Source organism: Paralichthys olivaceus, chromosome 5 (assembly GCF_024713975.1).
Source record: "Paralichthys olivaceus isolate ysfri-2021 chromosome 5, ASM2471397v2, whole genome shotgun sequence".
Taxonomy (NCBI): Eukaryota; Metazoa; Chordata; class Actinopteri; order Pleuronectiformes; family Paralichthyidae; genus Paralichthys; species Paralichthys olivaceus.
In genome coordinates, this window is record NC_091097.1 from 5,736,075 (window position 1) to 5,760,557 (window position 24,483).

At 40.7% G+C, this 24,483-nt stretch overlaps 3 protein-coding genes across 3 annotated transcripts; all 3 read right to left on the reverse strand.

Annotated features, from left to right (window-relative positions):
* Positions 1-1,696: 1,696 nt before the first annotated feature.
* Positions 1,697-8,704, reverse strand: nucb1 (nucleobindin 1). The gene is made up of 13 exons (XM_069524584.1): positions 8,597-8,704; positions 6,829-6,952; positions 6,617-6,724; positions 6,350-6,482; positions 5,370-5,473; positions 4,646-4,831; positions 4,443-4,533; positions 4,292-4,350; positions 4,007-4,099; positions 3,816-3,905; positions 3,299-3,469; positions 2,247-2,364; positions 1,697-2,153 (listed from the first exon to the last, which is right to left on the reverse strand). The coding sequence occupies exons 2-13, from the start codon at positions 6,946-6,948 to the stop codon at positions 2,068-2,070; spliced, it is 1,359 nt and encodes a 452-aa protein (XP_069380685.1). The 5' UTR covers positions 6,949-6,952; positions 8,597-8,704; the 3' UTR covers positions 1,697-2,067.
* Positions 8,705-8,959: 255 nt separating this feature from the next.
* On the reverse strand, positions 8,960-16,318 carry ccndx (cyclin Dx). Its single transcript, XM_069524585.1, has 4 exons — positions 11,148-16,318; positions 10,841-11,056; positions 9,746-10,072; positions 8,960-9,550 (listed from the first exon to the last, which is right to left on the reverse strand). The coding sequence occupies exons 1-4, from the start codon at positions 11,394-11,396 to the stop codon at positions 9,398-9,400; spliced, it is 945 nt and encodes a 314-aa protein (XP_069380686.1). The 5' UTR covers positions 11,397-16,318; the 3' UTR covers positions 8,960-9,397.
* A 147-nt stretch (positions 16,319-16,465) lies between these two features.
* Positions 16,466-23,851, reverse strand: tbc1d17 (TBC1 domain family, member 17). Its single transcript, XM_020094804.2, has 17 exons — positions 23,712-23,851; positions 22,563-22,658; positions 22,400-22,477; positions 22,183-22,294; positions 21,910-22,093; positions 21,642-21,750; positions 21,133-21,303; positions 20,565-20,690; positions 20,352-20,455; positions 20,131-20,225; positions 19,927-20,043; positions 19,561-19,661; positions 19,181-19,280; positions 18,753-18,850; positions 17,702-17,818; positions 17,531-17,617; positions 16,466-17,227 (listed from the first exon to the last, which is right to left on the reverse strand). Exons 1-17 carry the CDS (start codon positions 23,772-23,774, stop codon positions 17,066-17,068), a joined length of 1,920 nt encoding a protein of 639 aa, XP_019950363.2. The 5' UTR covers positions 23,775-23,851; the 3' UTR covers positions 16,466-17,065.
* Between the last annotated feature and the right edge of the window lie 632 nt (positions 23,852-24,483).

Below are 24,483 nucleotides of genomic sequence, written 5' to 3' on the forward strand. Positions count from 1 at the left end.
GCAGGACGAGGAAGAGTAGGGGAAGACGAAGGAAGAGGAGGCTGAGCTCTGAAAAAAAAAACCTGAATGGGGGAAAACTCACATCCAGCTTCCACACTCATGGAAACATCTGTCATCATTAACATATATATAAGAAATATGCTTGTATATAATATGAATTGTGTATTGTTTCCTTTTTTCTATTCATCCGTTCTTTATTTTCTGGGTTTGTGCTCCTGCATCAATCAGAGCTCATCTGATCTCATACATTTGTGTATTTTTACATGCTGTCATTTGAATATGCACTTCTGTCAATGAAACCGTTTGTTACAGTAAAATTATTAAGACCATTCTTCACTCTGAAGTTTCATCAGTGTCATTAAATGAGAATAGAGCACAGGAGTATGTTTCTGTTTCAGAAATATATGATTTAAATTAGAAAGGAGGGAGTTGGTGGTTTGAGAGTTTACATCAAGTTACAACAATGTAGTTTAGGAATACTGAATATAGTATATTTGTTTTTTTATATTTTCATATATAAGCAATTATCATATTTTAGTTTAGAGTGGGGTCACAAACTACTGACTCGTGCCGGATCAAGCCTGTGAGACATTTAGGTCCCAGGACATTTTCACTTATTTATATAATTGTCGACCTTTTTATTAATTGCTACATTGTGGCTACAAAAAGTTAAACTGTAAAACCGTGATCTTTGTTTTAAAATCACCAACTATCAAAATATCATATAAACTAGAAGAGCTGATTATTTTTATTTTCCTTTTTGCATTTAGTTCAATGTAACTGCTTATAAGGTTTTATTTAAGAAAACAACCTTGAGCAACATCACAGCTAACACGAGTCATCAGGAGACGACACAAACTAGTACGATCAGATCAATGGTGCGATCAGTTACCTGAGTGACGCCGCCTTTCACTGTGTAAACACAAAGCTGGGTCGTGTCTTTTGACTGATAATTGGTGAAAAGTGATAAGCTGAGAGTCTACTCTCAAACTGATCAAGTCAGACACGTTTCCCTGGAAATATAGAAAATAAATTAATGACATTTCAAGAGACTGAAATATCAGAAGGTTTCACTTCAATTAACACGACTGACTTTTCTTAAAAAACATTTCATAAAGTGGTTTTAACTCAACAAAACCGTACTTGCAAATTCTAATTCTTATAATAAATCTCTTATATTGAAAACAGAATAAATATATATATTTCAATGAAACAAAAAAATATCAGGAGGCTCCACTTCACTATCTGATTATCTAATGAGAAGTTCATACCTCTGCCAAAGCTCAACAGTCCTCATAAAACCACATTTAAATTTACTAGAACCTGATTTTTCTTTGGATCTGCACCAAATCTAAACACCAGTCTCCTAAACATGCCTGATGAAAACATAACTCCTGGGTGGGGCTCACTAGCAGGAAGTTCAGAGAGCGTACCTCCGCCGAGGCTAACGCCCAATCTCGCCATATTAAAGAAAGTGGGGGGAAAAATCCTGAACCCGTCTCTTTATCGAGATTTGCTCCAGAGTTGAATGAGTCGTGTCCTACCCCTCCACAAACTCTCATGGAAATCTGTCCTCTACTTTTTGAGTGATGCTGCCTAACAAACAAACAGCAGCGATGACATCAGGTCCTTGGTGGAGGTCATAGACATAGAAAGTGAAATATAAGTGAGAAATCATCTGAATTGAAAGAGTCTGTTTTAGAGGTTTTAAATTAACACTTTATTCGAAGATGATAGTGTTTTTACACCGAAGGCCCTGCACGAATGAAAACTTCACTGAAGCTGAAGATTTCTGAAAATACACATACAGTTTTTATCTGTTGTTTTGAGAGCTTGAATCTAACATAGACCACAGACATGAACACACAATACGATACGTCATGATTCACAAGTCCAGTCCGCCTGAATTCACACATACTACTCACATTACTGAGTTTGTAGAACCCATCTGGATATCTGTGTCAGTGCAAAGTGTGCAGAGTGTGTGTGTGCGTGTGCGTGCATGTGTGTGTGCATGTGTGTGTGCATGTGTGTGCGTGTGTGTGTGGGCTGTCAGAGCATGGTGCGTTAAGTGTGTAAAGGCAGATTCTGTGGAGGCTCAGCAGGCAGATTGTTCTGGACTTGAGCTTCTGGATCAGCTGGAGCTTTTTCCTCTGTAAAAGAGCAGAAGAATATTAACGGAGTGAAAACGGTTACGACACACATCCACAGCAACAACTCGCTGCCACATGTTTCCTGTCGTTTACCTTTAACTTCAGGTTTAGGTGCCTGTGGTTGAAACTGTAGTTCTCCGTTAGGGCCTGCAGGAGGCTGCCCATCTGCTGCCTGCTGCTCCTTCTGTCGCTGGGACATCTCTAATACCGCCTTAAAAATAAAACAAACCAAAACAATGAGTCTGTACTGGAGATGTTCTGATACCATCTCCCCTTCCTGATACAGATTCTGATACCTGGACTTTGCATATCAGTCAATATCAAGTACAGTTCTAAAACCAATGCATTTAAAAAATAACTTATATAATGTATTTTAACAGATGTGTGCTACTAACCCTATATGGAAGTAATGATTGATATGGTTAAATATAGTCAAACTGCTGACATTTGAATCTTGCTCTGGCTAACGCTGCACTACCAGAAATCACTTCTTCTCTTCCCTAACAACAGGACTTTCCAGGGACAGTACATCGCAACTACTGTTTTGGAGCAGCGGAGAAAAAGCGATATCCGGGTTAAGATATTTGCGTTTTTTTCTGGGCGAAACTTTACAGACGTAGCATCGGATACATAAATTTGCTTACTCATCAATGCTCAACCTGGCACATTCAGCCGTATCAGAGGCATTTCTGTTGCTGTTATCAGCATCAAAACAACTCATCTGAACAAGTCACTGTGTTCTTACAGGCTGAATTAGCTGTTGACATTATCAAACTGAATTTTCACCCCAGTCTCAGATGGTATGAATGACCTTAGATGAGTTAAACCACCGTGACGTCGCTCATTGGTTTGTAAGCCAAAGTTTTGAATCCTTGAGTTTGGCATTTAGTCCAGCGCCATCTTGTTTTTTTATTTAAAAAAAACCCCCAGAAGTAATCTTATTAGGTAGCACAGGGGGTGGAGCCTGAATGAGGGCTCGAGGACAGTGCCCACCCACCTACAGCTGTGACCTGCACCCATTGGAGGATGCTGACCTGCCTGTCAGTCAAGAGAATACATGCCTCAGGCACTTTCACATTGGCTTCACTTTTGTAGACTGGAAGTCTACGTCCATTTTTATTTAGTCTCTAACTTGGGACAGTTACCTGCTGGTACTCTCTCTTCTGAGCCTCCAGGGCTTTGCCTCTTTCATTCAGCAGGTCCTGCTCCTGCCGCAGCGTCTCCGCCCTCCTCTTCAGCTCTTCTTCTTTGTCTCTGAGCTCAGCCTCAAATCGCTGGAGCTCTTCCTCCGTGTACGCCGGCTTCGAGTCCAGAGTCTTGAGAGACGGCAGAGGGAACACGCAGAAGTGACACTATTAAAGGTAGCAGTGAGGGAATATTCTAATGCTTCACATAGAAAGTAAATCAGCAACATGCTGATAAGCTGGTTTTAATGTTGATGATCTGTACTTTGCCTGGCATGACATTGCACCTGAAAGGCTCTATGAATGCAAACGTGTCAGGAACCCAGTCCTGCTGTGCTCAGCCCCATAATTCCACCAAATGTTAAACAAAGAGCTGCTTGACCCATTTCACTTCAACCACGTTTTCACAGCTTGTCCTAAGACATGAACCACAAGCGATCCAATAACCCGACCACAGCCCGTCAGGCCACCTCTTTACCTCCCACTCTCTGGGGCTATTAAAGTCCTTCTTCTCAGTGGATTTCAGGAATTCCTCCAGGCTGACGAGCCGGTCCTTGTTTGTATCCACCTTTAAAACGCAGAAACGAGGATGACATCGCAGTCAATACAAAGCAGAGAGAAAAGTGAATGGGATATGATTAAGAAAGATGAAAGTAAATAAAGACTCACATTCTTCATGACGTGCTCCCTCATCCTCAGCCTTTCTTCCTCCATCTCCATCATATCATCCTCCTCATTCTTTGGATCGTAGACCTTCTCCAGCTGGAGGAGGGAGATGAACAGATGTTAGCTGCCGTTAGGATGCTGGTGCATACCACTACTGTCAGGTTAAAAACTTTTTATCTTTCTAAAACGCCAACATGAACAGCTGTATTTTCAAACTGATGATCATCCACTTGTCATATTCTGAAGTGTTTCCAGGAAAGGAGCTGTCATGAACTGCAGGGTTTTTACCTCCTTTGTGAAGAGAGCCTCCAATTCCTGCTCGTCTAAAACACCATCTTCGTTCGTATCTAAACAGGGCAGAGAATCATGGGAACCGTTTCATATCAACCTCGTCGGAATGAAAAAGAACTGGGGTTAAAAAGGAGGTGTTGTTACACACCATGCAGTTTAAAGAAGGTTTTAGGGTTGAACTCTTGTGGATCCAGGCCGTCTGTCTCCTCCCAAACTTCCCGCAACTGAGCAACACTACCCTGAATGTGACAAGATGCAGCAGAAACAGGAAACACATGTTAAAAAAAAAAAAAGGTTGATTCACCGCCACCATTTCCACTGATAATAAAAATGGTTCCATCCTTTGCTCACCGGAGCGTTAACTTTGGGGTGTTGCCGGTGTTTCTCCTGCAGCTCTAACATTCTCTTCTCCTCTTTCTCCCTCTTCTCCTGGTCCAGGCCCTTCAGGTACTCTCTCCTCTCGTGCTCCTTCAGCATCTCGTAGCGCTTAAACTCCTCGTGTCTCTCGGCGTCGTAGTTCTCGAGGTCCTTGGTGGCCTGAACAAAGTAGTCACATGTAAACACAAAACAGAAAAGGTGCAGAAACACACTTGTCATTGGACTCTGATTAGGTTGATTCTCCAGGAATGTGGTGAAAATAATAACTTCTGTACGTTCGACTAAAGTCTGATCACAACACCGATCTATCTCTTTTTACTCTTGAGTCATTTTCAGAAATAAACAGAGAAGAGTTTGCCTTCAACACATGTAGGACAAAGAAGGAGATTGTTCGGGGCAGACATGCTTAGTGTCACATCAACTGCTCTTCTTTGTGATCCTGACATATTTCAAGTCTTCCATTGCGTTAGTCATTTTAGAAATGTAATCAACAAGGCCACTCGCTCGCTAATTTTCCCGACATATTCCTGCTGTATTTTTACATGGGCTCACCAAGACATTTTTTCGGACATTTTACAAGAGGGCTAGTAGAAAAAGTTCCAGAAAACCTCTGGTATGGATCTCAGTACGTGTCTGAAGGCAGCTACATTGAGGGAAACTAAAATCTCTCCTCTCACTCATCACAGCAGAATCTTACTGTTGAGATCAGCAGCTCAAGGTCTTTCGCCTCAAACGTGTTTTGATTGTGTGGATCCAAATGTTCAAACTGCTTCAGCAGGGAGGCGTGGTCCATCTGGAGGCCTGCGCAGCAAATACAAGAATTAACAAACACACGCTGGACTTCTGACAAACATGACTTTGTGTGGTTATTTTTCAAATGATAAAAGCTCTTTGCATCTGCATCTATGCACATGAATCGAAGATGACAACACTGTAAATCTGTACGCTTTTTCTGTAAATTAAGCAACAGCTGCCAGACTTTCACATATATTATGAATATATTCCCAGATTTAAATTTCTTCAAGAAAATGGGAACATTTTACAAGGAATAACTGCATGTTCTAAAGTATTTTGTTTATATAAAATTAAAACATGAGTTGCACCAACTCGTTTTTGAGGGGGTCCCACAGGGGGGTTCCACTTCAAACAGTAAATCTGTCAACGAATTTTCTGATTATCTATCAATGATTACTTGTCTGAAATTATCAGTTATTGCCAATTGATAATAAGTATGAATGACGTTTAAAAGTTGGTCCAAAAACTCATCCAAGTCAAACTTAAAATTATAATTTTTTTGTTTTTCATTAAGTAAAAATACAAACATTTGCATGTCACCATTTAACAAATAGAAAAAAAGTGCTTTTCTCCATTTGATGCTTTTTTGATTTGACATGCATAATTCATCTATATTATTTATTTGTATAATCAAATATTAATTAGCGATTCACTGTTAGTGCTGGTGACTTAAGCTGTGGTAGTTGGCAAGACTTTACATTTTATAAAGTAAACCACATACAACGTAGGGAAAGGCTAAGTTGCAAATAAAAAGATAATGCATTTTAAGAATCAGTGTAATAACCACATTTTTAACCATGGGTCATTGATTACGTACAAATGGTATATAATCTGCACACACACTCTCTCCTCAGACGTTCGGAGGAAAATGAGTCCACTCACTCTGCGTGTTGGTGCTGTCCAGTTTGGCCTTCAGCAGCATCCTGAGCCGAGACACCTCCTGCCGCTTCAGCTCATCCAGTCGAGTTCTGACATGGTGACTGACCAGGTCCAGCTCTTTACTGAGGCGGCCATTCTGGCGGAGAACACAACACACCCGGGAGAGAGCAAATCAAATGTCAGATCATTTTGGCGCCTGTAAAGGTGAACGAGGTCAGCTTTGTGGGTGAGGAGGAGAAGAGAGAGAAATACTAAGAGATGGATGCTAACCTTGATGTCCTCCGTGTTCGCTGTCTGCAGTTTCTCTCTGAAGTGAGGGTCAGTTTCCAAAACCTCGATCACCTCCCTGAGATACCTGTCGTAGTACAGGCCAGTATCCTGCAACAGTGTGTTGTAATGGAAGGATTACTTTAATGCCAAACTGATTCTCAGCTCAAACTCATTTGTGAAACGGTGAAAGAAAACAAGAAAGGGGCACTTACAGCATTCTCCTCCTGTGCTTCTTCTTTAAGTTCTTGGTTGCCTCCATTGCGGTCAATAGGCACTGACCAGACCCCGGCAGCGATGGAGAGAAGCAGCAGCCAGCCAGGTTTCAAGTTCATCCTCCTTTAAATCAAATAATAACAACAGCTGTGTGAGTGATAAAAACTGGACAAGATGAATCTCTGGTAGGGCGTCAGTTCGCCTGCATGACAGAGGATGAGATTTTCTTTTTGTGTGTCAGTGTTTTCTTCACTCACTACCAGGGTTAAGGGCAGAGGATGTAGTAGCTTGTACAGACTTAAACCCTAAAAGGCAACAATTGTGATTTGTGAATATAGGCTTTACAAATAATAATGATGTGATAAAGCATTTACTGAAACATATTGTATGCAGGTAAGAAAAAAATCATCCATTGTCTATACTGCTTATCCTAGGGTCATGGAAGGTCACGCTCATATTCACACAAACGGTCAATTTAGAGTTTCTGATCATTCTAATGACAAACTACAGGTGTTTGGACTTAGGGAGGAAGACGGAAAATACACACAAACACAAGGAGAAAATAAAGACTCTACACAGAAAGGCCACGGCCAAACAGGGATTTGAACTGGAAACCTTCCTGCTTTGATGCAGTGCAAACCACTGAACTGTGCCGCCCCAAAGATTTCTTTCAGAAAGATTACAAATGTTCACATATAAACTATGAAATAATACAATTTATCTAAAGTCGTATTCTGATGTTTTTTCATTGAGTATTAATCTGTTGTATCAGTTATTTTAATGTTGTATTTAGATTTATTCTAATTATGTATATTTTTATATTGCCTTATGTTTTTTCTTTGTCTTGTCTTACTGACTTTCCTCAGGTAAAGCACATTGCCTTGTTAAGAGGCTCAAATAAACTTGAGTGAGTAAATCATCACTGTCAATATTTCACTACATTATTTAAATAAACTGAACTTCATACATTATTTACTCAATATTTTTCTACAGTCACAGGTTCAAGGAATACAATAGAACCCGGATATACACATGAGCACCAAACAAAACCCTGGTCATACCCTGAATAAATCTAAATGTCAACATAGCCTGTGACAACAGCCAGAAAGATTGAACCAGTCACATGTAGTGTAAATGGTCGGTGTGCACATTATATGCCGAATTTAGCAGGAGACTTTAAAGATGTATAAAAGGTCAAAAGCTAAACATTTTCTGATAGTTTGTTTATACAACAATTGGATATATTTATAATCATACATTCCCTAAATGGAATTTCGTGTCCCGATCGGTTTGGAGAAGGAAAATCCCTCTTCACCGAGTGAAATCAGAGGCTACACTTCGTATAGGACACCGGAAGTGTCACATAACCGACTGTAAAACAGAATATTATTTTAATGGCGATGTTCGTGTCAGTAGCTAGTTAGCCAACTAGCTTAAAAGAGGAAACACGGATGCTGATGAGGGGATAGACAGAAACGGATATTTCTGTTGCTGTAAGCACACGTGCCATTAAACACATGATGTATGTGAGCTGACGTTTGATTTAACACACTATTCTTTCTTTAAACGTAATTTTAAAGATGCTATAAGAGCTAATTCTTCATCATCGCAGCGGTTAGCTACAGAACATATCAGGCAGAGCGCTTCCTGTGTTCTCCTCTTATATCTCACGATTTCCTGCGCATTTTAAATTCAGACTCATCTGACATCCAACGAGTCATCTCAATGTATTCTAACAGAGAAACGTAATAAAAGCTCGTCTCTTACCGCAGGTGTTTTTCTTAAATTTCACCTCGAATGATCAAATCGCGATCTTTACTTGTGTCGAAGAAAATTGACGTCATGAAGCAGGAGCGCCATGCTGCCTTCAGGAACGGTTAGAAATACTTATTCTTATGACTAGTGAAATATAAGTAATGCCAATAGATTATGGGATTTGCCAAATTCTTATTTGTTTATGTACCGAGTAGGTTTTATTTTTTGTATGTTCATCGTATCAAATATTCTCAAAACAACGATGTAAAAGATTTGCTTTTGTGAAGTCAGCGCTAAAACTACTAAATTACACTCCTACAAATAATACTGCACCTAAACGCATCATCCCAGTGGTAAATAATACATCGACACAAGTTCTGTACAAATGTTTTTAATTGTTCGAAAAATAGATTTGTTGTATATTTAATTCAATACATAAACACAAAGTCAGGGCATGGTGAAATAAATTAACATAAACACAGTCAACAATTGCACGTGATAATAAATTAAATATATAAATATTAATGTATCAAAATGACATCTAATCCTACAATAAAATTAATAGAAATAGATAATAATAAAATATGGCACATGGAAAAATACATACTTGTAAAAAATGTTCACAAATAAATAAAGTTAAAACAAATTAAATAAATTAACAGTGACGCAATAATAATCAATCATTTCAAAATGTATATATATAGAAACCATGTCTGAGCATTTTGGGGTCATTTTCGATTTATATCAGTTTGACTGATGAACTTGAATCGTTTCGATTGATTTACACTTGCTACGCATCAGCTGATTCAGTGTTTAGAAATCAATCTCTCTCATGTCAGTGGGGGTCCCAGCCCGCTCATCTTCTTCCACCTCCTCTTCTTTCTCCGTGGGGCCCTGCTGAAGCCCACTCCTCAGCCGCTGGTGGAGGCCGTACTCTATCATCTCACTGTAGCACTGCAGCACTGCCTGTGAAGCAAGACAGAGAAAGGGAGTGGATTTAGTCAGAGATGCAAGACTCTTCATGCATTAGACGTGACAAGTTTTCTTAGTGTAGTTTCTTAAAACACATTGTTCTTGCAAATCCTATTCACTGACAAAATAGAATAATAATAAAACCTCATTTAAATCAAATTCAAATGAAATGAAAAGGTCTTTACTCACCAGCTCAGTCTGGCACAGCTCTGCCAGCTCTTCACTCATGAGAGCCAGCTGAGAGGGCCCCTGGTTTCCCAGGCCTCGCAGTGCACAGTTGAGAGATGCTGCAGCAACAAGTGATGGAGGTGCTCCCAGGAACCGGGAGTCACAGACACACATGGCAGCGAGTGTGTCACTGTGCCGCCGCAGGGTGGACAAACGTTCCTCCACAGACTCACCGCCGTCCCCTTCGCCTCTCTGTTCCACTGATGCCAGAAAATGTGGAAGGAAGTCCTGAGGGGTCACTGCTGCTGTGTCCCACCGCAGAGTGGCGAGGATGACTCGCTCCATTTCCTGATGGAGGGAACAGGTGGTTTTAAGAGGCTGCATTTAAGTTCAGTGATGGAAACCTCTGACTTAAACTAGTCTGCATCTGCACAACCCTCAGAGCTGCATCATTAATTCACTTTAGCTTCACTATCAGATGGCGATTTCTGCAGATGTGAAGATTTGCTGCTGCTCCTCATCATATATCACAGTGAACTGAACTCTTATGACTCCTTTTCTGAAAAACAAGACGCCACCTCGAAGTTTTCCTAACTTTTCATAGACCAGATCAACTAATCTGGAAGAAAATCAAAAGATGAACTACCCTCATTATGATATTCATATGCTTCATTTGGACTGTAACTGATGATGGGCATCTATGTTTGCTTTCCTCGGGTAACAGTGTCAATTATAGAGTAGATCAGATCAATAAGAAATACAAAATGTAATTTTATTGTTTCAAAATTAAAGTTTTAGACAGGTTGACATCTAGTGGTGGGTTACTGATATTTTTAATTCATGAGATACTTTTTTATTTGTTTGTTTCTCTACAATTCCACTTATATTTTGCCACAATATACTATAATATAACTACTTTAATGTTTTCTCATAAAGCTTTAGTACCATAAAAGGTATAAAAGATATTATGAGTTTAAAATCACAGTTTAACAGAATTTACACTGCAGCGTGATTTAAGTTAGCGATGGTGTTAGGGGCACAAGTGGAAATTAACCAGCGTTGTCACCTTGACTGGAGTCTTTAACTCCAGCCTCAATGACCAAGTGATGGACTCACCCGCAGGGTGGAAGGCTGGAAGCTGTACTCAGCTGCAGCACAGAGAGTGTCTGCGGTGAAGTTGTCACACTCTGTGAGTTTGGATGCGATGAGGATGCAGCCAGCAGCCAGGCAGTATGGTGAGACAGGCACAGACAGAGTGGCAGACAGGTAGCGGTCCATCAGAGAGACAGACAGAGGAAACACTGTCTCATCACAACCACTCTCACAGCACACCTGTAGAGAAAAGACAGAGGACACCAGTGTCACAGCTGCTGCGATGACACAACTTATCCAGGATCATGAGGCTGAAGGAAAGGTTTCATACCTCCAGGGCCCACTTGGCCAGCTCCTCCCTGCGCTCTGGATCCCTCTGGATGAGGGCGATGTAGAGCATGGAGGGCATGTACCTCTCCTCCACGTGAAGCAGCCTCAGGATCACACGGTGCCCCGAGACAGTGGGGTCCCAGGCGGCACGCAGCTGGGACGAGCCTCTGATGGGGACCTGGCCCTGCTCCTGACTCTGGTCATCCTCGACCTCTTCGCACCACAGAGACACAGACATGCCTCTGTCCATCTGCACAGCCTGATGGGTAAAATATGAGCCTGTTTATGTCCAACTGGGAAGGAAAAACAGCAGATACTGTCCTTCTGCCACCTGAGCTGCTGTGCAGGTAAAGGGTTGTGTGGAAATCCCTGCAGATCCTTTTATCCCCTTCTTGAAACCTGGACTCGTCCTGTGGTGCTGTGCAGAATATCAGCCTCCAGCTGAGTCCTCTGAGTTTTATACCCAGCAGGGAAAGAGAGGGAGAGGGAGTGGCAGAAAGTCAGAGGCAGAGAGGGGTGGGGACCCTCATGAGTGACATAAAATAATAAGAGGACAACAATACAGTCTGCGCAACAATCGTTCCAACAGGTGGGGAGGGGGGGAAGGAGGAGAGCGAGGGGAGAGAGGGAGGCAGGGGAGGAGGAGAGAGGAGCAGACAAGAGAGGGAGTGGCCCGCAGGGGACAGAGCAACAGCTTGTCTTCGACAGTGAAAGAGAGAAGGGAGGAAAAGAAAAGGCTGCGAGGGGTGAGAGGCAGAGAGAGACAGAGAGAGGGGAGAGAAAAGGTCACCTCCACACTCTGACAATGGGAATGGATGACAAAAGGATGAGGGTGTTTGTTTACAACGTGCAGAGGGCAAGAAATACGTCGAACACATGGATGGATGTTAAATCATAGCTGCTGGGATAGATACAAGGAATATTATCATATTCCAACACTGGATCCCAGGTTAAAGTTCAAAAGTTATATGATGAAATAAAATATAGATGTTCTTGCAAATATAAATAATACAACTGTTTTTTTTTGTTCTTGTGGGAACCTGCTTCAGGCTAGACAAACAAAATCAAACTGTGAATCTGTGAAGGGCAATGGAGCTGAAATTCTGAGTAAATTGTTTTTCAAGAGCGAATGGTCCACATGTGCTGGTTTCAGCATCACAAATGTGAACCTTTTTTTTTCTTGCCTTTTACAATTGTATAAATTATCTTTGCCTTCTTGATTATTTTTTTTGATAAATATTTAAAGACAGAACTTGAGGCTCTTTTCATTAGCCGAAATGACTTTATAACAACAAGTGCTGGATGCAAATAAATGCAATGAATGAACCAAATGGGAACTTACTACCATATGTGTGTCATGTTTTTTTATTTTTCAAAGCAGGTTGATCACATCCACTTCAAATTTGCTCAGGAAGTCTTTACGACTTTGATGATGGCTCATTGTGCAAATTGTCTGTGATGGCAAGTTTTAATTTATGCAGAAATTATCCAATCGTGTGAGGTACATGTTTATTTGCAAATAGAGCACAGAAATGAGTTCCCATCACAGGAAACAAGGAGGTTTTTTCAAGGGATTTCGAGCCTGAAACTACTCATTGTCTGAAGTCTTGTTTCAAAGACCTACAATGAGTAAAATAAATGTTAATCTGTCATCAGGTCATGGCGTCTTCAGGAGTTGCTCATAGGCAACTGGACTTTTTTTGGTATAGGAACTGAAGATGCCTCTTGGATGAGAAACACAAACGACTCCTGTTTTTGTTGAACAACTCCTGAAAGGTACTTGTTGTATTAAACTTCTCCAAGCCTCATCCCTCTCTTTACTCTCTGGATTCTCATTGTCAAAGCAACCTGTGTCCCGTCGGCCTCCCCTCCCTGCGCCTGTGGCAATCTGCTGCTCATGTTTAAAGAGCAGTGAAGCCACTGGGGAGGGCTGGGCCGGCGAGGTATGTGCAACAGACAGTGGAGCCGGGGCAGGTCAATGAGCCGTATTGTCTCCCTTTACAAATCAGTGTCAGACAACAGCCCCCTGGCCTTCTGCCTGCTGCTCGCTCCTCACACACACACACTTCACACATTCATGGGGTAGACACACTTTTCACACGCTCCCCGGGGACTCCTCTAATGGTCACAGTGGGGTCGCACTCAGCAGTGGAGAATACAGATTGTATTTGACGCAGTCATTACAGGTGGCTGTTGGCACATTAGAGGTTTCAATGGCAGCTCACATTTCAAATGGGAGATAAATGGACGACCACACTGACACCATGATTTCAGCTCAGCATCAATAATTCACGCTCCATTCAACGTGGAGCAGACGACCAGTTCCACAAACTTCACGACTACATGTGCAACACAAAGAGTTATTTAAACTTGATGAAAAAAATCAATTAACTTCAAATAAGCATCATTTTATTGGACAAAATCTTTCATATTTCATCACATATCCAGTGATGGAGGAAGTTCTCAGATCCTAAAAATTGAAAATATTGTCATACTATTAAATATTATCATTATGTATTTAGTTGAAGTGGAGCATCATGTTTTATAATCTTGTTTAAAAAAAGATTCTGTAAATTAACTGGTACTAAAAAAATATAAGTATGATATTTCCCTTCAAACCATAAAGGACTAAATCTTCTTAAATGTCACAAAATATTACGGTACAGGTATCAGAACTCAGTACAGTATTTCACTAAATGTACTACTAATAATTATAGTTGGTGGTGCTATACAGTAGTACAGATATAATGGGATATGTGTTGTGGTAGACAGTAACATAAGTTTCATTTTCAAGTAGAAGAAATCCTCCTTCCACAGTGAACAACTGCTGGGTCTTCACTACAGCAGCATGTACACTGACACATGGTCTGAGTCATAGAGCTGCATTCTAACAAACCACAGTTGGGTTTGATATTATACATCTTAAACAAAAACTCTGTTCGACCACAACAAGTGTCACCAACAAGTGATGAGCTGATAACATTTCATGTCGTCGTTCGCTTGTTTGAAACTCTGGGAGATATTTGCCCTGTGCTCAGATATCAATGTTACTGTGACCAAAATGAAAAGAGCAGCTCAAAACTGAATAATCCATACACTGAATTCAACCCATTATAAGAGGGTTATGAATTTAATGATTAAAAAGAAATAATAATAATAATAATAATAATAATAATAATAATAATAATAATAATAATAATATTAATAATAATATATATTTTTATCTAAAGAGCACTTTGCAAAACCGAAGTTTTAAAGTACTTCACACTACCTTTAGTTCACCTACATTTTTACTTTAACTTTCTCTCTATCTAATCTACCTCCTTTATTTCATTCTATTTTTCGTTATTATAAGTACTATAATACTACTTTTAAATTCATTATACTTTCATTCATTATTTCATTTTTTACAGCATTATGAACACCTTGTATTACAACTTTTGCATGAAAGGTGCTATTAAAAACAAGTCTGATACCAGGAATAAAAGATATAAGGAATAAAGAGGAGAAAAATGTAAAGAGATAATTAACTCAAGTAAAATCAGGATCAACTCTGATTTAAAATAGAATTAAGTAAATAAAAAAGAGCATGATTAGAACTGACTGATTCATACTGAAAGCAGTGGGATTATCATTCAAATACACAGTGGAATAAGAGTATAAAGTCAAGTCAGAGAGTAGACTGTGCAGCCACATCATCTACCACAGATAACAGCTTTCCTAAGACACGCAGCATAATGACAACATGAACAGACCATAATCCTCCAACACTTGGTCGATTGTGGCATTAGAGAGAAAATGGGGTTTAAAGCTGTCGACAAGGCCTTCGCCTATAAAACAGGCTTTGAGAGGGGCTGAAAGCAGATTGAGTTTGAATGAAGGCCTGAGTTAAGTTTGGCTCTGTCAGTCAAGTGAGGTCAGGAGGGAGGAGGAGGAGGAGGAGGAGGAGGATGGGACAGGGAGTGACAGATCGTGGGCCTGTTTAAGCACCCTCCTAAATTCATACACCGCAGCTGTATTCAAAGAACACAGATCGAGGGGGACAGAGACAGCAAGTGGCCAAAAGAGGAGTGCAGCGGGTCCTGAGAAGGAGGTGTGTCGCCCCCGCCCCTCATTTTCCAGCTCATTTCCCGGGACAGTGGAGAACAGAGGTCCTATTTTCCTCCCCTCCATTCACCTCGCACAGACACCTGCTGGCCAGTGGGGAGGGGGAGAGGGGAGAGGGCAAAGTTTAACCAGTTCACAAGTTAAAGACGCGACATTAACTCATGGATGTCACTGTTACAGCTGGAAAACATATCATTTATCAGTTTGATCCCAAACGTCTTGACCATAATTCATTTTTTTTCTTCAGAATCTGAAATAATTTATTCATCCACAGGGGGAAGTTTTGTTTTATTAACAGTTGCTCCAGTCAAGAATAGAAATTCATTTAATACCTACAACTAATAAATATTAATAAAGTAATGAAGAAAAATAGAAGTAACAAACCACAGTTGTTAGAAAAATCCACTTATTCACACTTTGCCTTTTAATCATATATAATTCTCAACTGTGTCTTAATGACTTAGTTCAAACAAATCAGATCAAATCCACTATTTCACTGACAGTACTGTATAACAATAATGTAAAAATACTGCAAATGTTCAGTAAAAGTCTTGCTTTCAAAGGTTTACTTGAGTAGTGTTTTAACTACTTTATATTCGGTTCGGTAGATTGGATCTTGGGGTTGCTAATCATGATAGATCTGAGGACTCATGACATTATTATTTTAAAGAAAGAGGAAAGAATAGAATATTCAGTTCTGCATCTCAAATTTGTATTAATTAGTTATGCTTCTCACTGATCTTTGTTTTTTCTTTGTAAAATATTTGATAATGTGATCTCACCACTAGATCAAATGAAAACAGTATGAACTGACAACAACTCACAGACATTTGGAACTATGTCACTCAGTACAGCTCATAATAACTGTGCCAGTCAGGCCAAACAGGCCCTTTCAATTGAATCAAGCGACACAAATATCCTGGATCTGCACCAAAATGTAATAAGTTCTTCACTGACCCATACTGCATCCTACCACCAATTTTGTGGGAATCCGTTCAGTTGTTTGTGTAATCTTGCTGAATAGAAAGCCAGAATGATTAGAAATTATTGTGTGTTGTTTTTTTTTTCAATTAAAAATCTTAAAGTAACTAAAGCTGTCAAATAATTCCAGTGGAGGACAGAGCCTATGGAACATAGGTGAGAATCACAAAGTGGCGTTAAAGGAAAATACTTTAAGACAGTAGCTGAGCAGACCTGAGAGAGACAGACTGATAAGATACAACCATTTATTTGGTAATTATCAGCGGATGAAAACGTCATACAGGTAATTACAAGGCTTAAAATATTACCACCCCGCATGTGAAAACTATAAGGCATGCAAAAAAACTTTGCATAGGGCTGGAATGGCATCGTACAGTATTAACAAGGTGCTGCCAGTGAGTTTATACTTGATCATCTTCCCTTTTCAGGAACAGTGGCGAGGGAACGGGAGGGAAATCTAAACCAAACTTCAACAAAGAGAGTACACGGAAGTGACAGGCGGGGATGAACACCTATTAAATAACTAGTGAAAAGGTAAAACAGCAGCATCAAACAGAGGACGGAGAGAACAGAGAGATGTCAGAGACTCAGGAGGATGTGAAAACAAGTGAAGGGTAAAAAAAAACAGTGTTTAAATATCTGGACTGAAAACTTCATTGGAACATTAAAGGAAAAACACCTCAACAGCACCCCCTGCCCCTGACAAGCAGTAACAGCAGTCTTCCTTCTCATTGGATCACAATGTATATATATTTAGACTCTGTTTTTCCACATATAAATATCTTTCATTCATTTCTTAGTGACCTTCAGTCCACCAGCTGACTTTCAGATTTAAGGATAAGAGCGACCACGTGCTGAATTAGAGGAGGAAGCTCCTGCCTGGGATTGGCTGAGGAGGCATTGCGTCCCGCTGGCCTGTGAGTCCGGGCTCTCCTCGTCAGAGCTGGAGGGAACGTGGAGACCCAGAACCCTCTGCACCTTGACGGGAAGCTCCTGGGGAGGGCAGAGGGGGAGCAGGAATTATTTTTCTATTTTGCATTCATACACTCCTTTTCTGACTCTATGGCTTAAATGCAGCTGATTAGAACAGATTTAACTGAATTCAGGAGGAAGAGAATAATCTCAAAGGAAGCCGGTGGCAGAAATTCCTGATGTAAACGTATTGATGACACTGAAGCTTCTCACAAGACATTTGGATTTAGCTTGAAAATACAGGTACAACACTGAGAACCTTGTCGTCTTTGATAAAAACTGGAAGAAGACATGTGGCTGAAATATTCTGCTGACTCTTCTTACCTTGCACTGAATAAACTGCAGATAAATGGCCTCCGCTCCACGTAGAACAGTCTGCAGATCCAACTTCATCGTCAGCTCATTGATGTGCTGCAGATCAAATGACAATACACAAATGCTGTAGTGGCTGTGTTGACACACTGAGTCTTAACATGACACACATGCGGTGCACACCTTCAGAATAGTGTTGAAGTCATGGTCTGAGCCAATCAGCTCTCCTCTCTGGGACTCCAGGATCGAACAGGCTATCAGCAGGTGGAAGTTCTCACATGGAAGACAAGTCCACTGGACCTGAGGGAGAAAAGAGGATGTTACAGAGGTGGGCAATCCCAGCTCCCACTGGGTGGTGGGGGAGGTTACAACCTGAACATGTCGCCAGTCTATCACATAAATAAAAAGTTGTTTGTAAAATACTATCAATACTTGTAGGACACTGCTAAAAAAACTCACTAACACCCGCTAAGATCTGGCATTTGTCTGCAATGGTAATGGATACTTTGGCTCCTAGGTCAAATTAATCTGCAGTAGACATTAGTTTTTATCGGCTCCAATTGGCAGTGATGGAAACAGGTCACCCGGGTGAATGTCATAATTTGTCAAGACAGCGAGTTGAGTGAGTGCCTCCATTATCCATGCATTCCTGAATATGAGGAAAAGTCTACTGGAAATTGGAAAGAAGTCGATTGCGTGTACACCTGCTAATTAAAGAGGTATTACAAGCTGAACGTCTCTGCTCCGTGCAGCAGAGTTGCATCACAGAATTTTATCGGCAGGTGAGATGAAGGTCGAACAAGACAAATACTTCCAAATTTGTCGTTGAAGTAAACAGAAGAGCTTTGATTTGGAGATATTTCAGATTTAACCTGATGCCAACCGGGAACCTGATGAGGTAATCTACAAGTTTGGTCTGGTGAAGATGGCAGCATCTGGAGATAAAACTTATGTATGCACACCTTCAAATGCAGAAAAGACTGTGGCAGTGAAATCTTAAGATCAAAGTGGACGCTCGACAGATACTGAGCTAGCGGGTCTCTTCTTCAGTGTCAGGTATAATCGTACATTTGTGTGTCGGCCCTAGTAGAGACAAACAACAACGTGCTCTTGCATTCACACCTACGGCTAATCTGGAGTCACCAGTCAACATGCTTGTCTTCCGACTGCATGAGGACCTTCAGCTGTTAAAAGCATTCATGTATGTAAGTAAATACAGATGTTGTGCACTCACTTCCCACAGAGTGAGGATGTCCTCAAAGGAAAACTCTCTCTTGAACCAGATGAGCAGCCAGCGGAAACAGAAGCAAAGTGAGCCGCTGTCCTGAGAGTCTGCGGAACATCCCAAATGTGTTTTCAATTTAGCGACAAACAAAACAAGAACAATGAGCTCCTTGTAAATGATTTATCCCTGAAACTGAAATTCAATCACTTCCTCTCATGCATATGTACTTGGTCTGCACCCGTCTGCAGAGGCATTTATACATAACTAATAAAGTCTTAAGTGTAGCCTAGAGGATGCAGTATGTTGAATAGCTTCTTTATTCTTGTTTCTGCTCTACTTTTCGTTGCAGAATCCTTTTATCACACGTGCCTCAGGCCTCATTAATAATTATTTGAATGGAATCCAGAATGTGAGTGGATGGATGTTCACTGACTAACCCAGGAAGTCACATAGCTCTGGGTCTAGGGCCTTCAACAGGATACTGAGCTGAAGGAGCTGCTGCTTCATGGCCTCCTGAGACTCTTCAAAGTTCTGGTGCTGCATAGATGAAAACAGAGGAGGCCTATAAGTCACCAATAAGTCTGTGCAGGTATGTGCTCATATGAATGAACATGTTAAAAAAAAAGCATTCTCAAAAAAACTTCTGCAAGAAATTCAAACCACAAATGTGTGCATTCTGTTTTGTTGGTATTATTTTGCTGCTGGGCGACAATCATTCTCTCATTCTTTCACTGCTGAGCTCTAGAACGATTCTGACAAACTTCAAATTCAAAAGCCGCAGCAACTGATCCTGATGAAGAGAGAAACTTCTACTAACCACCAGCTCCATGAAGCCCGTCAGACACCAGAAGGATTCCACCTCGTTCTGGGTGATGAACAGGAGAGGAGAGAGGAGATCACTCATCCCCTGAACATAACCTGGGCAGACAGAGAATAATGAATACATGAAAGGGCCAGAGAAACATAAGACCTGAGATCAACAATTATCATCTTCTTCATTCTTTCTATTTATGATAAAGTTTTAACAGAACTGAAAATATCAAGACTCAATCACAGTACTTTGTCAGTGGGGTTTGATAACATGTCAGGAATCATTGGCTGTTTAAAAACACACACACACACGCCCACATCTGTACAAATGTTGGTGCACATATGTTTGCCAACAAGCCAAATAAAATTTTACCAAGATCAAAGTTGTACATGCAGTACGTCATCAGCACATCGTGGAGCAGAGTCAGTCCTGGATTGTCGTTCCCAGAAAAGAACGTATTGTGTCTGTCTGTCCTGCTGACATCTCTCTCTGTCACGAAACAACAAAGCCAAGTTCAACTTCAGCATCACAAGCAGCAGACAGATACAACGATGAACTGATCCTCTGTTTTCTGACCTATCAGGCTTCTGTAGCCCCTGAGGAGGGAGTTCCTCATCTCCTGCTCTTCACTGACGGACTTCCACTGCACTTTCATTCTGAAATACTCATCCCTGCAGACACACAGTAGCATTAAAGTTAGTCACTGCATTGACAGAACTTTTTATGAAATCATGCTTATTCACTCTTTCCAAAAACGTCAGAGTTTCAAAAACATATAAAACAATAAAATCACTAACGTTTTAAACCGCAGAATGTCTTCCCGTTCTTTAGTAGTGCTGTTCCATGGATAAAAACCCAGGAGGAACTTCCAGATGTCTCTCCTTAGAGATGGCACGATGCCCTGCAAGAGGCAAGCGCAGCATCAATATAATGTGCATCTAGTAGAAAGAGATAAACAGGAGTCCTACAAACAGGAGATACGTATCCTTTCAATATATTTACAGTCTTACCCCCCGGAACACCAACTCTTTGATTTTTTCTGGGTTCTTCACGCAGCCCTCGGGGTCCAGAAACTCCTCCCATTTGTCCAGTGGTTGTCCCCTGGTTACGTCTGGTCTGGGTCCGAGCTCTACCCCCTAGACGGAAAAACATAGACAAGTGATTAATGTCTCCAATTCTCACATTTCTTTTGACCCATTTAGGCAATTCATTCTATAAGCCACTGAGAATGAACTCACTTCTGTCTTTTTGTGGGCATTCATGTGATATATTTTGATGTACTAGCGGTCGGTAGTGACAGTTTTCTGAGAGGAAGTGAAGGTCTCAAAGGTCGTGTTGTAGGCTTTCACAATAACCAACCTTGTAGCTGACTAGGCTTCATACAAATGAGTTAAATGTTAAAAATACTGTACTAATCCTAATATTTCCAGAAAAAAAGTTATATTGGTTAATTTTTTACCGGGCCTTTATATTTCTATAAACATATTTTTACACGTTACACAACTTTTTTGTGGGGTACCCATCGAGTACCCACGGGTGGCAGGACTCTAAATGGCCCTTTTAGTGTCTTTCTCTTACACAGTTGATAAGTTCAAATCCAGGCTCGTCATCAGACTGGGGGGGCAGGTTTGGATCCTGAGCAGTGCGCAAGTGGACCGGGGAATCTGGAGGCCGGAGGGCCGCCTTGAAGAAATTGGTGACTTTGGAGAAACCACCGAATGTTGTGGCGTAGGGGTCGTGGATGAATCTCTGTTCAAATAGAAAAAAAAGCAGAGTAGCAGATGCAAAGGTGTTTCACTTGAATTCCTCCTGTGACTCTGGGTGTGCTTCATTATGTGAGTCTGAGGGAGGTCGGGATCACCAGTGATAAGGTTGTAACATTTCAAAATCAAATATAGTCCACAGTGTGAATTTGATCGCTATTGACCATTAAGCGTAAAAACCTGAAGATTTTATGATCAATTAGTGCTATGATAGAGATTGATGTAAGTGTGTATACTTTTAGAAAACATTATTTCCACTTTAAATGTACCATGTAATACCTGCTCTCTTTTAAATGAAAACAAACAATAACAAAAGTTAATTACCGAGACAAGATCCGAGCCGTCATCAAAGAGGTGCAGCTTATCAAAAGAGTGAGAGAGTGCACCTGAGTCATGTGGGTAAGCAAGGAAGAGTCGCCCATCGACTGGTGACCTGATGATAACAAAAGAAGCCACGTGATGTTTTTTCCACTCATGTGACGCATCATGTTAACAGCTGTGCCTGAAACGTTACATCAGCTGCTCAAAGAGCTGACACAAATTCCAACACACTGACTGCTGCTGCTGGGGGTGTTACAGTTATAATACTTACTGGTCCAGGATGATGTAATGATGCAGGGCCCGAAGAAGTTCCCTGGTTCCTCCCCTGTGGAAGTGTAGAGCAGGCAGCGGGTGCCCGCCTCTACTCGTCAACACGAGAAAGTTTCGACCCAAAGAGAAGCGGGCCCTCCGAAGAGAGTAGAGCTCTGACAGAGGCAGAGAGAATGACCACTGACCTGGAAGAGAAATACGGGATATTTACTTTCATACGTCATTTCTTATCAGCAGAACTCCATGTCATAACCGACAGCAGAGTAAAAAGCACCTGACTCTTTGATTGGAACATGTTCTCGATCTTTCTTCACAGTGCTGATAACCGCCCAGTCTGGCTCATAACCAGGGTCAAAGTGTGTATCCTCCTCCCCTCCTTCTCCATCCTAATTGGTAAAACAAATAAGTTGACGACAGTAAATTGCATTTGTGTCAGAAAATATCGGAATATCTTTTTGTTTTTCATGTGCCGCTTAATCATGACTACTGACCTTTTTGGAGTAGAGTACAGCGGGGGCACAGCGGCCCTCATCCTCCAGTGGGCTCCACTCTAGAGCTGGCACCCCAGCCTACAACAAAGACACAGTCAATGACAGCAGTGCTTTCCGGGGTTTCCCTCTACATATCAAGCTTGACTCAGACATATTTTCTTACCCGCTCCACGACGCGGATGAACCCTGGGATGGTGGTGTCCTGGTTACTCCTTTTGGCATTTGTGTGGAGGTAAACTCCCTCCTTCTCAAATATCAGCTGAGAAAGAAAGAAATCCCAAGGTTATAAAAAGTAAGGTGAGATAAGGGGATGGCTCACTTCTGTGCCAGAGTGAGGTTAGGGGGACATAATTGGTAGGTGTATGGTAACCGCATCGACAATGGGTTGAAAGGTTCTCATTATAATTTCCCAGAGCCTTGGATGAAATAATGTGAATTGGCTGCATTGTCTGTCCAATATTATAAAATGCAAATAAAATGAGTTTATTATAAAAGCAGAAAATGGCTTTTAAATACTATATTCATTTCCTTTTACTTGTTTTTTGGTTGTCTAACTTCTGACTCCATAATTAAGTCCAGAATAAAATTGAGACATGTTTCATTGGTGGACATGTACTGTATAACCCTCTGTGTATTCATTATGTCATGTATGATCAGATTTAGGATCTATTTATTATCATTCAAGCTGCCTTTTCAAAATCTAATCAGTGACACTGGTTAAAAATTAGGTTCATGCACAGTTCTTTATTTATATATATACATAAATTTTTTTTTTGAAGATGGCTTCTAAAAAAAATGCGATTGAGGCCATTGTTATAAATGTATTATATGCTTTAACTACTTATATGTCAAATTAAATCTGCATACAGTGTTGATCAATAGTGATCATGACCTCATAACAAAGCCAGTAAACGACAGCGATCACATGATTTCAGCTCGTCTGGTCTGGCAGGTCACTCGACCACAGACAGTAGAAAAACTCGTTCCGAAAAACTTAACTCACACTTTGTGGTGATGAACTAGCTTTGACCCAGGTAGCCACAGAGCTAACGTGTCTGTGTGGTAGTAAACACATCTATCGGCTTCTGACACAGAGTCCGACGTTTCGTGGATCATCCAGATGACAACGTGTAACTGACGGGTTGATTTTTATCTCGCGTTTAATTGAGAACCGACAGCTAGCTTGAAGCTAACATTGCCCCGAAAGCTCGACTAGTTCCACCCGAAAAATGAAGGTGGAGTTGTGGGCAAGGTTGTCAACATGCTCGCATTTAAACCCCGCAGGTAAATGAGTGTAAAAATCCAGAACTACCTTGTAATCTTCACCGTTTTGCTCCATTCTTCTGTCGCCGGAGTCACTGCTTCGTTCTTCCATAACAAATATTACGTCACAGTTTTCCTGCTCCTACAAGCCCCCGCCCCCAAGGATGCGTCATAGAGTACGGGTCAATCAGATGTTTGTTTATTCTCTGTTTTTTTAACGCGACAATAAATCACAATCAGAGAAACGTGATGTCAGATAGAATATTACTGTCTGTAATAATACTTCACATATTCATTTAAACAAACTCAAATACTACTCAACATACTGAAGACGTCACCAACCACTGGGGGGGAAGTGGACACGCTGGTTACCAATGTCATATTTAAATATAATGACGAAATATTGGAAAAATAAGTGAAAATCAGTTTTTATTTTAATCTGGATGAGTAGAATGACACTCTAGCGATATATGAAGTGTTGTTCAATGTCTAAATACAATTATATGAAATAATTTTATTCAAACACTGTTTTGATGCTTGATTACTTATCTGTCAGAGTTTTATATATATATATATATATATATATATATATATATATATATGCCCTGAATGTAACTTCTCAATTTCATGTTGCTTTGCTCCTCAGTGGGATGATTTTAGTTTTGGTCATTCTATGTATCTTTGTACTTGTTGTTCTGTGTATTTGTATTTATCAGACTTCAGTTGTTCTGCTGCACTTTGGAATCATGTTTCGTCTATTTGTGATCATTTGAGTTCCTCCTCCTCCTTGAGATTTTAGAGTCTTGCATCAGTCCTGAGTT

What these genes read in the sequence shown, in the direction of transcription:
- nucb1 (XM_069524584.1), bottom strand. Translation starts at nt 6,948, where the DNA reads ATGAACTTGAAACCTGGCTGGCTGCTGCTTCTCTCCATCGCTGCCGGG. An exon ending in TTGAGCTGCTGATCTCAACA is followed by an intron (nt 4,832 to 5,369) that starts GTAAGATTCTGC and finishes TACTTTGTTCAG; the next exon opens with GCCACCAAGGACCTCGAGAA. An exon ending in AGAAGAGAGAGTACCAGCAG is followed by an intron (nt 2,365 to 3,298) that starts GTAACTGTCCCA and finishes TTTATTTTTAAG; the next exon opens with GCGGTATTAGAGATGTCCCA.
- ccndx (XM_069524585.1), bottom strand. Translation starts at nt 11,396, where the DNA reads ATGGACAGAGGCATGTCTGTGTCTCTGTGGTGCGAAGAGGTCGAGGAT. An exon ending in TGGCCAAGTGGGCCCTGGAG is followed by an intron (nt 11,057 to 11,147) that starts GTATGAAACCTT and finishes TTTTCTCTACAG; the next exon opens with GTGTGCTGTGAGAGTGGTTG. An exon ending in AGCTGTGCCAGACTGAGCTG is followed by an intron (nt 9,551 to 9,745) that starts GTGAGTAAAGAC and finishes CTTGCTTCACAG; the next exon opens with GCAGTGCTGCAGTGCTACAG.
- tbc1d17 (XM_020094804.2), bottom strand. Translation starts at nt 23,774, where the DNA reads ATGGAAGAACGAAGCAGTGACTCCGGCGACAGAAGAATGGAGCAAAAC. An exon ending in TCATCCGCGTCGTGGAGCGG is followed by an intron (nt 22,478 to 22,562) that starts GTAAGAAAATAT and finishes TCTTTGTTGTAG; the next exon opens with GCTGGGGTGCCAGCTCTAGA. An exon ending in ACATCCTCACTCTGTGGGAA is followed by an intron (nt 17,819 to 18,752) that starts GTGAGTGCACAA and finishes TTTCTCCCTCAG; the next exon opens with GTCCAGTGGACTTGTCTTCC.